This window comes from Andrographis paniculata, unplaced genomic scaffold (assembly GCF_009805555.1).
Source record: "Andrographis paniculata isolate CXL003 unplaced genomic scaffold, ASM980555v1 Contig51END, whole genome shotgun sequence".
Taxonomy (NCBI): domain Eukaryota; kingdom Viridiplantae; phylum Streptophyta; class Magnoliopsida; order Lamiales; family Acanthaceae; genus Andrographis; species Andrographis paniculata.
In genome coordinates, this window is record NW_026137586.1 from 938993 (window position 1) to 955929 (window position 16937).

Here is a 16937-nt window from a genome sequence, read left to right on the forward strand (position 1 = left end):
TTAAATAAAAAAAAATAATAAAAATCATATTTTAAATATATTTTAATTGGGATTACAAATTCCGTTTCTATAAATTGGGGAAAATTGATAGAATTGGGGATTTTGATTCTTTCTAGGGTTTGCGCCGTTGCTGTGGAAAATGATCGAGGTAGTGCTGAACGATCGTCTTGGGAAGAAGGTGCGCGTCAAATGCAACGACGACGACACCATCGGAGACCTGAAGAAGCTCGTCGCCGCGCAGACGGGCACTCGTGCTGACAAGATCAGGATCCAGAAGTGGTACAACATCTACAAGGACCACATCACCCTCAAGGACTACGAGATCCACGACGGAATGGGCCTCGAGCTCTATTACAACTAATTCCTCATCGTCGAGGTGAAGCTTCTAACGCCTTTTCGCTCTCTATCCCGTGCTTGTCTTTCACCGTTGTTCGATTTTCTGTTTTATCTGCGCGAACGGTCTTTGATTGTTCCTTTATCTGTTAAATTTAGAGCTACGTTTGTTGAAGACGACTCGATTGAGGTTTTCGTTTCTGCAATTAAATAGTGGTTTTTCTTTTTTCTTTTTTTTTTTTTTTTAATTATTTTTAAAATGAATTTGGACGAATATTCGTTTGGTTTTTGTTCTCAATAGTTACCGATTGGACTTAGTTTTTCTTTTTTTTAGTTGAAGTTTTATTTACAGTATAAATAGATTTAATGTGATTTATGATTATCCATTGTCATCTAGCTATGAACTATATATTAGGGTTATGAGCCGCAGTCTGTGATGGTGATTTAAATATTTGGTTGCAATAGTTATGGAGGAGAAAAGGAATGGTGAAATTTAGGACAGAGTTCGGCTTTGGAATCTCTTGTATTCTACCCTTAGACTATTTCTAAGGCTGTATTATTGTTGATTTAGACCTTTCAATAACTCAACTATACTAGGACCGGTTAGAATCCGCAGCCGATAGTTCTTTTTGTTTCGAATAATACAAAAACTATTATAGGAATAAAAAATCTTTATACAAAAAAATGTAATTACATGGTTGATAATGGCGAATGATGTGGAATGGTGAATTATGGAGAAGGGTTCAGCTTTGGAACCTCTTCTATTTAAAGCCTCAACTATCTCTAAGGCTTTATTATTGCTGATGGAGAGCTTTCAAGAAAAACTAGGATGGGTTAGAATCCACAATTGATAGTTCTTTTTGTCAAGAATAATGCAAAACTATTATAGGAATTAAAAACCTTTATGCAAAAAAATGTAATGGCGAATGATTTGGTGCAATGCGAACGCGTAATGGATCCTTGCACATGTTGTTACACATCGCCATATCAAAGCACAATACTCATAAAAAATTATACGTGTAAATGATAGGGTGACTAGTTTCTTCTATTCCGTATTGCCGTCATGAAACCCTAGATAAGATTCATGGGACCTCCTTAATCGAAGAAACACAAATTTTTGGTTTAGGGTTGGGATCTGCAGTATTACATTGAGAGGCAATATATATGATCACTATTGCATTAGTGAGAAGTAAGTTTGTTTGTTTTGATCAATTTATTACTTCCTCCGTCCACAAAAAGTGTGATAAAAGCTTATGGGCATGGTGATGAGAGAAATATTACTTCAATGCTGTTTTTATATTTCTTAGGGGTAAAATTGGAAGTTTATTGTCGGTAGTAATGTAACTTTTGGATTAAAACAGACTGAGGGTAAGAAATATGTGGGGTCTCTCGGTGGGTAGAAATTTAAAAAAGATTGATTTTTTTTTTTTTACTAAATACTCCTTCTGTTCAATTTCTATGTCCTAAAGTATTTGCACGGTTTTTTAGGTGATTGTCTTTTTGTTATGAATTGACAAATTTGCCCTTAATTGTATATAGTAGAGATAAAAAGTAATAAATGAATGAAGGGTAAAAATGTAAAATTTGTGTTATGATATGAGCACACTTTTTGGTGTACAAACTAAAATGGTGAAACAAGCACAGTTTTTGTTGACCATTATAGTTTTCGGCACTTTCTTAGGTCTTCTCTAATAAACTTGCACTACATGTTCATGTTATAACTTATTCGACATTGTATGTCAATGTGTGCCCACTACTTGGAATCAGCTTGCTCCCTTAAGGACCCTCTCGGTTTTTAAATAAACTTATTTTATTTTTTTCAACTGCTACGTGTAGGTTGATCGAGGATGCACGGGAGGGAATGCTGGAAATACTTATGTGTCAATACCTATATATAAGTCCATTCGTCTCTGTGAAACTATGTGGAGGTTTGTGAACTGAACTGTAAGACAGCTTTTCTTTACTCATCGCACAATCAGTGAAACTATGTCTCGTATGTATGGGTCTTATCTTAATTGTGATGCGGACATTGCACGTTACCTGATGTTTGCATAAGCATGGCGTTTCGATGAAATTTCTTGAGCGTCTTTATAAAGCATAGCTTTATACCTCAAAGCGAATATGTGCTGTCTATGATTAAATTACCGATGGCTTATTATACTCGTGTGTGCGCTATGAGTAAATCTATGATCGAATTTAATAGTTTGCAAATTAATTAAGGCAGTGCATTAGGCGAATTATATGTAACCGACCAAATAGTATTCTTTATGGGACTAATGAATAGTGTTTAAGAAACTTTTGAAATTATCAATGTTCAGCTGGCTAACAAACATTTAGAAATAGAATATACTTTGGAATCTTTTAATTTTATCTCTAATAAATAAATACTATATTTATATATTAAAATTTTTCTATTTTTATTCCTAGTATATATATTTTTATCTTCTACGAATTGAAATCCAAACGTATTCAGTCAAATATAAAATTATTTTAATTAAATATATTTATATATATGTATATATTACAGTAATTAATTAAATAACATCCCAAATTGGATCGAAACTAAAGAAACCCTAAATAAACATTAATTTTAAAATATTTTAAGTTAGGGAGGCACTACCGCGAAAGTGCCTTGTTTGTTTGGTGGTTAAAATTTTGAATTTGAATAATTGTATGATGTGATATAGACGTTTATGTGATGTTTTGAATGTAAAATTAATTTTTAGTATAATAAAATGAAAAATAGGTGTTTGATTTGATGTTTTTTGGGAAAAAAAAATTGGATGAATAGTAGAAATTAATCTAATTAACACATAATACTTAAATACATATTCCGTCTACAAACTAATGTCCTACTTTCCTATTTGGGACTGTCCTACTTTCCTATTTGGGACGTTCAACAACTATTGTCCTATTTTCGTTTTTAAACACAAATTTTATATTTTTACCCTTCATTAATTTATTACTTTTAATCTAATGGCAAATTTGTCAAAAATCGTGCAAATATACACACATGTATGTAAAAAAAAAATATATTTTCTTTCTCATAAAATATTCATTCAAATATTATTTTCACATCAAATTCAAATTAAAAATTTTTCAAACTTATCAAAAGAAAGTCGGTGTGTCCACTTTGTTTAGGGCAAAGAAAAAGGCTCGAAATTATTGAGCCATTAGGTTTTTTTTTTTGAAGTGCTCAAAATTTAAATTAATAAGTAATTAAAAAATATATTAATAAAAAAAATTATTATTTAATAAAAAATTATAAATTAAATTAAAATAAATAAATAGTTTAATTAAAATTAAAAAAAATTATAAAATCTAAAATTTTGATAATTATATTTAAAAAAAAATGACAAGTTACTTAAAAACGAAAGAAAATAAGAAATAAGATAAATTATGTGGAAAGAGAGAATGGGTATTATAGAAATATATATATTATATTTTTTAAACAATGTCTATTAAAAATTATGTAAGCAAATGTTTTATAAAAGAAATGGTTGCTTGAAATTATACCATAACAAAAATAAAATAAAAAAAAACTATCAAATTATACCATAACAAAAATAAAAAAAATAAAAAACCATCAAGTGTAAAAATTAAATATAATATAAAATAATTTCAAATAAAAAATTGATACCTATGTTTGAAATATTTACCCAAAAAAAATTAAAAATAAAAATAAAAATAAAACCCTTTTCTGTTTTTCTTAAACGGAGAAAAAGTAAAAGACGAGTGCCGACCGCCCAACACAGCAGTCTTTACTGGTCAAAGTAAGGTATATCTTTTGATGTAGAATGTACAATCATTCCAAGCATCCAATTCATCTGCTAACGTGCGCGTCATTGTGAGAACAAAGCAAAGCAGAGCAGCAATCCAATTCAATCCAATCCTCATTTTTATATGTGATAAACATTCTCATTCAAATCGAACAAAACATCGTCAATCTCTTTCCATTAAATTCCGGCACGAAATTTCTGCCTCCGTATCCACACACGTATGTATTTTGTACGTATGTGGCAATAATTGCGTGGGATTTTGGTAAATAGCCGTTGTAACAATTGCTTAGTGTTTAAGGAAAGTGAAAAAAAAAAGGCATACAGGCGACGGGGAAAGCGGCTGCTGAGGAAAGGAAAGGGAAGGGACACGAAAAGGGGAAGCTTTTCTTCATCGGAAAATGGTGGCGCCGCCGTGGAGGGTTGCGGTGGTGGTGGTGCCGCTAATTTTGGCGGTGGTTGGGGGAGAAGGGAAGAGTTTGGTACTGAGTCTGGACCGGGCGAGTCGGGCCGGGCTCGGAGTGACTCAACTCGGGCAGCTCGACCGAGTCAGGCACGGGAGGTTATTGCAGCAACAGCCTATGGGGGTTGTTGATTTCCCTGTCAAAGGCACATACGATCCTTTTCTTGTTGGGTATATGTTTCTGATTTTATTTTGAAATTTGTTTATGGAGATTTTACAAGGATATTATGCATAAGTATGGTGATTTTAATTTGTTTTTCTGGCTGGATTTGAATGAATGAATAATTTTCAAGTCAAAAAGCTTGATTCTATAATGGGTATGGAGTTATTCCCCCAAGAGAATTTGTTCCTTTGTGTGGGAGAGAATGGTGCAAAGAAATCTTGATTTTTAAAAGTATCTTATTCTTAATGAATCTCTTTTTACTTTTGAATTAATTTGGTAACTCTGTGGATGCCTTTGTTTAGATTAGGATTTGGGTGTGTGGAATCAAGTCTATTTTTGTTGGTTGGATTAGTGATGAGTAATTAAATTTGTTCGATTTGATGTAAAGTACTATAGAATAGTATGATTGTATGGTTTATCTCTTTTTTCTTTTGGTTATAAGATTGAGGTTGTAGTTTTGGGTGAAAGCTGCTTATGAGTAAAATTGGATTTGAAAACGACGAAATGATTGGATGTTGAGCTTCTTATGTTTTTTAAGAAATGAGAAAATAATTTTTGGAAATGGTTTCGAAGATTGAAAGGTAGATTGTAATTAGTATTCACTTCCTGAAATTTATTGAGGTGGTAAAATCTTATTTTTATAGGCTGTACTATACAAGAGTCAAATTGGGGAGTCCACCGAAAGAATTTTACGTGCAGATAGATACCGGGAGTGATGTCTTATGGGTCAGTTGTAATCCCTGCAACGGTTGCCCAACTTCAAGTGGACTTCAAGTATAACATCATCCTTGCAAATTTCTTTCTAGTTACTTTTCGTCTTCTATTTGGACATTTTCTAGATGATTTTTGCAGTACTGAATTGCTTCTTTTGACAGATAGATATGGAGTTTTTTGACCCTTCCAGTTCACAGACAGTCTCAGCTATTTCATGTTCTGACCAAAAATGTTCCCTAGGAACACAATCTTCCGATTCTGGTTGTAACGATCAAAATCAGTGTGGATACACATTCCAGTATGGTGATGGAAGTGGGACATCCGGATATTACGTATCCGACACCATTTACTTTGATTCTGTCGTAGGGAATTCATTGACAACAAATTCTTCAGCGAATGTTGTATTTGGGTAAGTTCTTTTTTTTCGTATTCAATACATCGTTGGTCATGAATTTCTATACCTTCATCTGATTAGTTTTCTTAACTATCCTCTGTGTTCTTTTTTTGATCTTTTGGACAGTTGTAGCACATCGCAGTCCGGGGGCCTTACCAAGCCGGACAGAGCAGTTGACGGCATCCTAGGTTTTGGACAGCAGGGATTGTCTGTGATTTCACAACTTTCTTCCCAAGGGATCGCCCCAAATGCCTTTTCTCATTGCTTGAGAGGAGAAAATGGTGGCGGTGGTATTTTGGTGCTCGGTGCCATAGTGGAGCCTAACATGGTTTACACTCCACTTGTTCCTTCTCAGTATGTATTTTACGTTTTCCAGCTTTTGTTGCTTGTTAATTTAGTTTTCTATGCGTTTTACATGTTTCTTCTAGATGCCACTTTACGAATGTAAGCTATGGTTTAGTTAGTTTGAATGACGTGCCGGTTGTGTTCCTTCTTTTATCATCCCGTCTTGACTTGGTTGAGGTTTTCTTGGTAGAATGGAAGTTTTTTCATTATTAATATTGCGGACTAAGAAATATTGTATCTCGAGATTCATTTTGGTCTAGTTGTATTCACGGAGGAAAGCTCTTTATACTTTAGGAGTGATTTTTTATGGATTTCTTTCCATTGGTGAGGATAAAATTTGGCCCATAGCAATAACTTGATGTAATTTTTCACTAAGGATTTGGGTGTCTTGAAACTCAAGGTTATAGCTTAATAGTTTTCCTTTCCGAGTTAGTGTTTTCTGGGATGGAGATGTATTGTTTATAAAGTGGCTTGTTAATCTTGGCTGCTTTGTTTCAGGATGCCTTTGAAAATGCTCATTGTAGAGGTCAATTTTTCTTTTCATTTCCTTGTGGAATTAAATTTTGGGATGTTCCCTTCATTTGGTTCATGTGCATTTTGTTATGCACTTTGTGTATTTTTCGAAAATGCTGTTACTCTATTTCAGTGCATTGAATATTTTGTAGATCCAGCTTAATGAATTCCATCTGTTTCTGAATTCGTAGGATGCACTACAATGTGAACCTACAAAGTATTTCTGTGAATGGGCAGACACTAAACATCGATTCATCAGTGTTTTCTACCTCAGAGAACCGAGGAACAATAATTGATTCTGGAACAACATTGGCATATCTTGCAGAAGAAGCCTATAATACTTTTGTCACTGCAGTAAGTTTTGGCAAAAAAAGTGTCGAATTTTCCATGAGTGCCTGCTGGGGACCATGCATGTTCTTTTGGAGTCGCTCATTTATTTATTTTTAAATCCGTGTTACTTACTTGGGTGCCTTACTCACACCATCATTTTCGCTTTGCAGATTACTCAATCTGTGTCCCAATATGCCCGCCCGATTCTCTCCAAGGGATACCAATGCTATCTAACTACCTCAAGGTTTTCACTTGGATGCAATCTTTGTTTATTCCTCTCATATTTCTGGCTTATTCATTTTATCATTCATCCTCTCCAGTATCTCGGAAATTTTCCCTCCAGTTAGTTTAAACTTTGCTGGTGGTGCATCGATGATATTAAGGCCTCAAGATTATCTTCTGCAGCAGAATTCCATTGTAAGTATTTTAAGTTTCCTCTTCCTATTCAGCTCACTTATTGTTGGGGAAATATGCAAGTTTCAATATAGTTACTGAATCCTTATATACAATGGTTGGTTTGCATAGGGTGGCACTGCAGAATGGTGCATTGGTATTCAGACAATTCACGGTCAACAGATAACAATTTTAGGAGGTATGAAATCGAGTTTATCCTTTTTACTTAGACCATTTACATGAGTTAACTGATACTTTGTGCTGTGTACATTAGTAATTTATGCATATATATGTATTGAGATAATTTCATTAACAGTTGATCATACCAATAGGTATCAGTTTGAACCTATTCAATTTGGAATTAGGGCAGGCTTAAACTTTTCTTCAAGATAGATTTAATCATCTTGGCTTTACCATGATATTGAGGAAAATAGACAGAGAAATGGTGTGTTCCTTTTGTGTTCTGTAGGTTTTGGTTTTTGTTAGTATTTTAGGTGAAATGCTATTTTAGTATAATATAGAAAATAAAAATAGATGTTTTATTTAATGTCTTTTGGGAAATTTTTTATTGGTAAATAATAGAAATATGGGAAAATTTGATAAAAGAACACACCTTACTCCATTCAAGAGTTGAAGGAAAATGATAATAATAATTAAAAGAATGTAACATAAATGCATGAAGGTGCTCTAAATTCTTTGAATACGTAAATTCCAACTAGTTTGGAAGGAATGGATGGTAAGGGTAGAAACTTATATTATGAAGAAATGATCCCATCATTTACTTAAATAAAAAACTGAGTCACGATAACTTGCAAAATTATATATATATTTTCTTCCATTTCTTTTGAACTCTCGTACGAGGAAAAAGTAATTTTATTTTTTTATTTTTGTTTCTCTAAATTCCTAAACATCTTATGTACATTTCTTTTTTTTCTTTTCTTTTCATTTTCCCTTCCAATTCTCTTCTGCATGTTCAAACTAAGCATTAGAGATTGGGTTTTGTTGTATCCGAAAATTCAGATATTTTTAATCTCCAGAAGGCTTGATGAAACTGGTCAGAGAATGGATATAGGTCCCCTAGGATACTATGATACCTCCAAGGTTAAATATAGGTTAAATGAATTGAATAGACTATTCATGTCAACAATGTGTACATTCTTTTTCGGGAGCCCTACTGAAAGAATTCTAAAGTTAAGCGTGCTTACTCTAAAGTAATTTGAGGATGGGTGATCCCTTGGAAAGTTTCCCAAAGTTGACCGAACTATTGATGGGCCTAGCAGTTAACAATCATTGGGGTGCAACGTGGGCGTTGTATTCTAAAGTGGAAGAGGATGTGATACCCCCGGAGTTAAGCCATTGCTTGGCCGACTCCTGTGTGTGAGGTGGTGCCAGGCCATCCGAGGTTGAAAGAACTCTAGAGTAAGTTGATGATGGGTGACCCTTGGGAAGTCTCTCAGTGTGCGCGTGAGTGAGGACAAAGCGCGTTGCAAAAGACTCGTGTTGACTTGTGGGGTCAGTCTAGAATCACGTCATGCTCGACGATTTTCTGCTGACTCCGCGATGCATAGTGTCCTTTGTTGAAGTGCATTTGGGCCGCCACTCCTGTCAGATTTGAGGGTGCCTTGGTGATTTCCATCTTTTCCTTCACGGTTTTGGCACACTGAGACCAGGTTTGTTTGGGCGAACCACCCACTACGTTGACTGGGCCGAGAATGGATCAATATCAATTTTCATATCTAGCTTATCTGCCAATTTGAGTCGCCCTTCTTTGATAGTTCGCTACACAACATTGCGGAAAACTATGCAATTTCCGACTTGATGGGCGTAAATATCATTCCATTTGTAGAACGTCTTGCCCTCTAATTTCTCATATGGTGGAAATTTTTGTCATCCCTTCAGCCTGATCTGATTGCCCCGCAACAAGTATTCGAAGATTTACTCAATTTTGGTGATGTCAAACGAGTAGTGCTGCTGTGGACCGAGACTTCTGTAAAACTGGACGAATGTAGGACTTCCCATGTATGATTTCCGCTAGGCAAGTTTCCTTATTGGTCTTCTAGGTCTGGGTACCCACACTGTATCTCTGATTCCGGATAGCCTATGTATCTTTGAGAATTTGCTCCGCTTTAATTGCCTAGATGTTAGCTACTTAGCTACTTTTGTAAGGTTAGCTTCTCAGGGAGAGTTGAATGCGTATTATCAATGACAATATTGACCACCTAATTATCAGGGATGCGGAACTGACATCTACCTTCCGCCCATCGGAATCGATCTAAGAACTGCTCCACTAATTTATCCGACTTCTGCCGCAAGCCGGTGAAGTCTATAACTGTCATCTCTGGCAGCAGTGGAGTGACCCTAGAGTAGAGGAAGCTCCCTTTGAGAAGAAACTCTCTTTCGAAAGTGAGATCACCACCGGAGCATTCTCTACCATAGAATTCGGCCTTTGGTGTCAACCAAGCGGCTTCTACGAGGAAGGCGGCCCAAAGGGACTGTAGAACCGCTCAAGGAATGTGCGTTCTAACTCCACCCAATTGTGCAACGAGTTGGGACGTAAGGAAGCGTATCAATTAAATGCCGGTCCCGTTAGTGACAAGGAAAATAGCTATAGCTTGAACTTTTCATTGTTGCCAAAATCTTCGTTGCATTGAGCTGTAAATCGGCTTACATGCTTAATGATGGATTTGGAGTACTCCTATAAAAATAGAGAAATATCCGGCATGCGGGCATTCATTGGTAGCGGAGTTTACTCAACAACTCGATCAGGGAATGGCCACTGATATTGCGGCCTGGCTGGCATCCGCAAAGGATCACCATACTCTTCACACTACTTCTTCCAAGGCTTCTAGATCCACTAGCAGATTTCGTTGGATATTCTCCTATTGCACCGGGTTCGGTAGAATTTGCTGAAGTGGATCTGCAATTGGGTGTTCCTCCCAGATGGATTGAAGGCCTTGAAACGCCTGTCCTCCGCCGGAGGCGGCAGGTTTTGCTGGACTGGCCTTCTCATGGGCGGCTTCTGTCGTGGCACTTCCTGGGTGGCAACTGGTGGTGCTCCGGTAAACCGAATGGTTGGAATCAGCCTCTTCATCTGAATCCATTGGGGGGAATTTGGGCTGATGTTCCCGGATGCATGTGGTGGCAATGCATAGGGTGGCTGATTCCAAGAATTCGAACTCCCTGCTAGTCCTCGCAGAACCGATGAGGTTGTGTTTCCCCCGTACTTGTAAAAATCCGCCTCTTGCTCAACAGCCTATCCTGCCCCCAAGCGGGTTGGCTGGACTGATGGGCAAAACCAACAGAAAATTCAACCCCCTAATGACGACATACTTGTGGAAATGCTCGCCGTATCCCTATCTTACGAAAGGATAGAGATATGGCCATATTGAAATTGAAGAGAAGATGGATTGGTTACCTGGTATGGTTGGTATAACAAGGAATCTCTTCTTCTCTTTGGGCTTTTCCTCTAATTTACATTTTTGGGCACAACAGGTTTGTTTGGACATTCCCATTCTCTAGAACCAATATCCTCCTTCACTAAGATAAATTGAAAATTTAGAATTACTAAGATAAACTGTTTTTTCTTCCACATGGAAGTGGGTGATGCTTTTCTTACATCTTGAATGTGTTGGTAATGGTTTCTCTTTTTGTTCTGGCTGCTCAGTTATGTTAATTATATTTTGTGTTGTAATACATTTTCGTTTTCATTGCTTTTGCAGACCTTGTTCTGAAAGATAAGATTGTGGTATATGATTTGGGTGCGCAAAGGATTGGATGGGTGAATTATGACTGTAAGTATCAATTTGGTGAATATAATGCAAATTTTTGTTGAGAAATAGGAATGCTAAGGTTACAATAAGAAAACTCCTTACCTATTACTTTTTTTTTTATTTTATATTATACTACAAATCTATTTACATTCACAACATCACATCAACATCTATTTATATCGCATCAACCAACTATTCAAAAATCAAAAATATTTTTTTTTCTTTTTCATGAAACCAACTAAACGTAAACACTTGGCTCTCATAAACATATTTTACCATTCTCTTTTCACACTTTCGCTTCTTACTCACAAATTGATAATTCTCTTTGATGTATTTACTTCATGAAAGACTTGATTGTAAGCATTATATAAGCATTATTTACTTCAATGAGAGATGAGCGCTGAAGATCAACTTCTCTAAGAAGATTCTTCAATGGTTCCATACTTAGATTCTGCCTTAGAACATATCACCATAATTTGTTTCTTGCTCTAAGATATATGCTATAACCTGAAGTTGGCTTCGACCATAAGTTCCTGACCAATTTGCATCTGCATGCACTTGAAGTTGAATATGATTGTGTCCTATATGACTTTATCACGAACCTCAATTTGATTTGAGAAATTAGATAATTTGATTTTTCAACAAATATTTGAGTCCTTCACAGAATTTTCAAGCTTAATGTCTTGTATAGATAGTCTCCTGTTTATTCACTGTAACGAAAAGTTATTTTTGTTTTAAGCTGAGGAAGATACAAGTTGTGAATTGCTACTAAGCAATAAACAGATAACTGGAAGTCATTTTTACAACAGAAGAAAAGGTTTTGATATAATTCATTACGTAGACTTGTTTAACTTTTAGCTACAACTCAAGCCTTCAAATGATCAAGTGTGCCATGATGATTAAATTTTACAGTAACTATACAGCAACATCTGATAATCAGATGATCAGGCAGAGGAGATACGAGATATCAATTATCATTGGCTTTTATAATAGACATTCTTTCCATAACGTAACACCGAGGTGATCCAAAGCTTCTAAGACCATGTTGGGAATATAGGAAAAGGAAGTCAAAGGACACACATGTAGTCGATCATAAGAGGCAAGATTTGAAATAGGATGAGAGGTGCATGACCTGCAGCCTTGCTAGTAGCAATGAACAAACCAAGTTCATTTCCTATTTGAGATGAGGACATTGAAGACAAGCCCTATGAGACTAAACTTGAGAATTATGATGAGATAATAGATAGATCAACGTTAGGACTAGGATAAATGCGGGGGACACTAGAGGTAGAGTGTGAGCACAAACTAAGAATTGGGTAAGTTATCAGAATTGAGTGTTGATGAAATTTTCCCCAAGGAGGTGAATTTGTGGAGATAGAAGTACCCAAGAAAAGACATTTCATTGTTTTGGATGTTTTGGGGTGTTTGAGATTTGATTTTCTTGAATGTAAAATAGATGTTAGATGTGTTGTAGGAAAGAAAAATGAGTTTTAGATGTGATGCTTTGAATGAAAGATAAATGTTCAATTTCATTTTTAGGGGAAAAAATATTGCACCGATACCAAGAGGACAAGAGGATTAATGCTGGATGCAATGTTGGTCAAGGTGATTCTATCTGATAAGCATTCTCTAGCATTGTGACTACAAAGTTTATGAATGCAGCAATCGAATTAATTGTGAGTGAATTGTAGCACAAAAAAAAAAAAAAAAAAAAAAAAAAGATCAAGAACTTTACTAGCAAAAAATTGGACAGATCAATCTTAGTTGACAGGTTAACTTACAAAACATAAGGATTGAAAGAAAATTTAGCATGAACAATGTTGGTTGAGTCAGTGAAGCAGCAGGGGGAGAATTACCAACATCTTGAGTGGTAGCAGCGGATCCATCCGAAATGTAAGGTTATTATAATGAGAGTGGTGCAAAGGAGAGATTTGAGTGAACAAGTCCTTATATGAAACATAATTGGTATTTCTAAAATTTAGGTTGTGTTTAGATATATTCCAGAAGTATTTTGGGAACAGTAAAATGTTAAATAACAATAGGTATTTGATGTGATGTAAATGTTTTGTATCGAAAATAGATTTTGATAGGTATTTGATGTTATGTATTTTGAAATTTTTTTGTTGATAAATAGTATCAAAAGTGATTTGAAAACATAAGCCTAATATCCAAGGGTAGTTAAAAATAGACGTGCAACAAGTTGGGGTTACTTTGATGGACTACTAACACGATAGAAGATTATTTTTGCTTAGGATACACAAATTCCGGAAACTTAAAAGTGTATTCTTCCAAAGAAAGGGTGATAGGCTGTTGTGGTTGTTGAGCTGATGGTTATGAGGAAGTAGCCGATGTGAGCCATCCAAAAGGTGAGAATACTTGTCGTGGCATGTCCTTTCCTCATGAATGTCCTTATTGCAATGAGTATAGTGAAGTCCTGTCCCCCTACCATGACCACATTGTCCATCAAATTTGTGAATTACATCACATTATGAGTGCAGACTTATCAAAACCTAATATACCTTCAACCAATGATGGCAGATCTGCATTGCCAAGGATTTTTGCATTTCCTTGACATCTGAAGAGATGGGAAAGCAGAAAAACATGTTCAACAGATGTCCCACATACACAACATGTTCTTGTAATAATGAAGTTTGGCATAATTCCAAGCCTGCTTGCGTGTATTGACATGAGAGAATAAGCGTTAAATATCAGGGTCCATACAACCGAGCAGGAGATGTAGTAATTGAACATCATAGGCTTGCTAATTTTAGAAGAACAATTCGATGTTCTTGAACCACAAATGAGTAGTTCTCATTCAAACAGTTTTCTGTAATCCTCTGATGTTAATCTAAGTTGAAGACACTGTAGGGGATGTGTTTTTCGTTCTCTGAAGTGGAGACAGAAACGCGATCGATTGAACGAAGTGGTAGAAAATTTGGTAGGTTCCAATCAATTTAAAAATGAAACGACACCATAATTGGAATCACCATGAAAAACCTAGGCTCCCTTACGCAACGTTTTTTGATGAAATGATTTTTAGTGTGATATGGAAAATTGTGTCAAAAATATAAAATATATTATTTTAGGTTGAATATTTGACTTTTTGACCTTTTATAATGAGTATTTTGACTTATGTAAAAATATTATACTACCTCCGTCCGGCTCTAAGGGTCCCATTTACTTTTTGCGTGTTCATCTTTGAATATTAATTATTATATCAAAACGTAGTACAAAGTAAGAAAAAATTTTAAAAAATACTTCCGTTAGTGTCTTATAATACTAATAGAATACAAAAAAATTATACAAATATAAAGATATTTTTAATGATAAGTACATTGACGCAAAATGTAAATGTGACCCTGTGACCCTTCGAGGCGGACGGTGAGGCGGACGGAGGGAGTATTTTATATTATTAAGTTTTTGAGAATCGCAATTGAAAAATAGTGTTGGGAAAACAGAGCGCTAGTATTTTGGCACTGATACATTGTAAATAGGAGTATAGGACCAACAGACTTGTAGAATAATGAGGATTAGTTATTCATAGCCTCCAAAATCCTCATCTATATATATATATATATATATTAGAATTTTCAAGTCACTACATTAAAATAGTAAAAAGTTCAAAGTCCATGTTTCCGACTATCATTCATCCCTAAATTTACAGTGCTTTTTGAATGAAAGTATCTCATATTACTCATAATACATGTGGAATGTATGACATTCAATGTTTGATATCTTTTTATGATTTATCTATGAACAAGAGTAGTTGTTAGATACCGATTGCATAATATTATGTTAGCAATTAGAATTAAAACTCCTTGTAAGAAATTCAGTACTAGAGGAATCATACTGGCTAATAACAAATGATCATCATTTCATTTTCAGATTACACATCGTTGCTTCTCATTGCAGGTTCCTTATCAGTGAATGTCTCGACCACAACTAATACGGGCAAGACTGAGTACTTCAATGCCGGACTAGTTGACAATAATGCAGATTATGAACTTTACAAGCTTATAATGCCAGGTGCCGTCACAGCCTTTTTACTGCATATCACATTCTTTCGCATCCTTCCATTCTTGTAACGACTGGCCTTCCTTTGATATTGTAGATTTCTATTCTTTTTGCTTATTCTTTTAGTGGTTTGGTTGTCGTCTAATTTGTATAATTTAAAGTTATTCTTGCTTCTTGGTCTAAAGCTTTTATGCGTCGACTATAGATTTACTTTAGAATGAATACGTAGCGTTGAATGTTGGGTATTTACTGTATTTGTTAACCACGACTTTGAACAGGAAATGTGATTTTCCGGTATAGATTGATGTTATATATTTGGCCGAATTGCATTATAATGAAACCTTGTAATGAATTCGATACGTACATTGGTGTTTCAAATAGCTGCATTGATAAGTTATGCATACTCATATATATGTTCTTATCTTTTGGACATTCGACTTTCCAATTGTCCATAGATGTCTTTAAATGGAACTTCGATTCCTATTGCTTTAAGACAATGAACTTTTTGCAGCTAAAATTGTGACGATGAACTATGAGTGAATGTTATATCCTAATTTTTTTGGTTTGAATAAGTGAAGGGGAATGCTATGTTTTAATTTAAATTCCTTGCTGGGATTTGTTTCTTGTTTCAAGTAGCTGTACAATGGATTCAATCGAAAAGAGTATTCTTTTTTTTTAAAAGAAATTTTTTTGCTCGAACAAGGTCATTCATCTTCTTAGTACTATTTTCGGCCAAACACACTTAATTTCGAAGTTACGATGGAATCAGATCCATTAGACTAATTATTAATATTGTATTATATATTATACTAATTTTTTTAAAATATAAATAGATATATTTACCAAGAACATATCGAATATATCGACAAACATTAATAAATGTATACGGTTAGAAATGAAGAATATTATCAATAAATGTATACGGTTAGAGTGGAAAATCATCGATAAAATCAACTACTATACCAAAAATTTCAATGTATATAAATGTATATGGTTATAAATTAAGATAATATGGATAAATATCGATAATTATATATAGTTAGAAACAGAAACTATCAATAGTAGTTATAAATGAAAAAAAATCAGTAAATATAAAGGATTAGGAGTGGAGAAATTTCAAATATCCTACTATTATTATTATTATTAATGTTATAAAACTATATATATTTTTTATATATAACTAAATTTTACCAACAACATTTTGAATATACCGACAACTATTAATAAATGCATACGGTTAGAATGAAAAATATTGAAAAAGCAACAACCATACCAAAAATGTTAATGTATATAAATGCATACAGTTAGGATGATAGATAATATCGATAGATACGGATAGGAACGAAGAAACTATCGATAAATGTTAGAGGATCGGAAGTTGACTGTTGTATGTTAGAAAGTGTTGGTTGACTCCCATGTATTAGAAAAAATAATTAATGATATTAATGATACGTATATCATCTGACATTGTATGCCCTAATAAATATATGCTATTAGGAGTGAAAATTATAAAATTTTCTATTATTATTATTATTATTAGTGTTGTTGTTGTTATTATTGTTGTATACATTGATATGATAGGTGTATTGTACTCCCTCCGCAAAGATGAACCATTTTGTTAGATACACGATATTTTAGGTAGCGTAGATTAGTAAGTTACTGAAATAATTATGATATTATTTTATTATATTTTATATGAGTAGTGTTGTTGGTATTTTAAATATTTTTA

The 16937-nt window shown here is 34.5% G+C and overlaps 2 protein-coding genes across 4 annotated transcripts; both read left to right on the forward strand.

The window, feature by feature from the left end:
- The first annotated feature begins 83 nt into the window (after nucleotides 1-83).
- LOC127253881 (ubiquitin-like protein 5) lies at nucleotides 84-2407 on the forward strand. The gene is made up of 2 exons (XM_051278678.1): nucleotides 84-376; nucleotides 2170-2407. The coding sequence occupies exon 1, from the start codon at nucleotides 140-142 to the stop codon at nucleotides 359-361; it is 222 nt and encodes a 73-aa protein (XP_051134635.1). The 5' UTR covers nucleotides 84-139; the 3' UTR covers nucleotides 362-376; nucleotides 2170-2407.
- Nucleotides 2408-4174: 1767 nt separating this feature from the next.
- On the forward strand, nucleotides 4175-15325 carry LOC127253614 (aspartic proteinase 36-like). Of its 3 annotated transcripts, none has more exons than XM_051278270.1 (10): nucleotides 4175-4743; nucleotides 5380-5509; nucleotides 5611-5858; nucleotides 5970-6197; nucleotides 6893-7055; nucleotides 7202-7275; nucleotides 7352-7448; nucleotides 7557-7623; nucleotides 11144-11215; nucleotides 15080-15325. In XM_051278270.1, exons 1-10 carry the CDS (start codon nucleotides 4511-4513, stop codon nucleotides 15277-15279), a joined length of 1512 nt encoding a protein of 503 aa, XP_051134227.1. In that variant the 5' UTR covers nucleotides 4175-4510; the 3' UTR covers nucleotides 15280-15325. The 3 variants fall into 3 exon arrangements, with proteins under 3 accessions (XP_051134227.1, XP_051134229.1, XP_051134228.1); XM_051278271.1 differs by having other exon boundaries at nucleotides 4180-4743; nucleotides 15107-15325; XM_051278272.1 differs by lacking the exons at nucleotides 11144-11215; nucleotides 15080-15325 and adding an exon at nucleotides 8705-9410.
- Nucleotides 15326-16937: the final 1612 nt, after the last annotated feature.

Excerpts from the sequence above, each read along its gene's own strand:
- LOC127253881 (XM_051278678.1), top strand. The coding sequence starts at position 140 with ATGATCGAGGTAGTGCTGAACGATCGTCTTGGGAAGAAGGTGCGCGTC.
- LOC127253614 (XM_051278270.1), top strand. The coding sequence starts at position 4,511 with ATGGTGGCGCCGCCGTGGAGGGTTGCGGTGGTGGTGGTGCCGCTAATT. Across the intron at positions 6,198-6,892 it reads ACTCCACTTGTTCCTTCTCA|GATGCACTACAATGTGAACC; the intron begins GTATGTATTTTA and ends CTGAATTCGTAG. Across the intron at positions 7,624-11,143 it reads ACAGATAACAATTTTAGGAG|ACCTTGTTCTGAAAGATAAG; the intron begins GTATGAAATCGA and ends TTGCTTTTGCAG.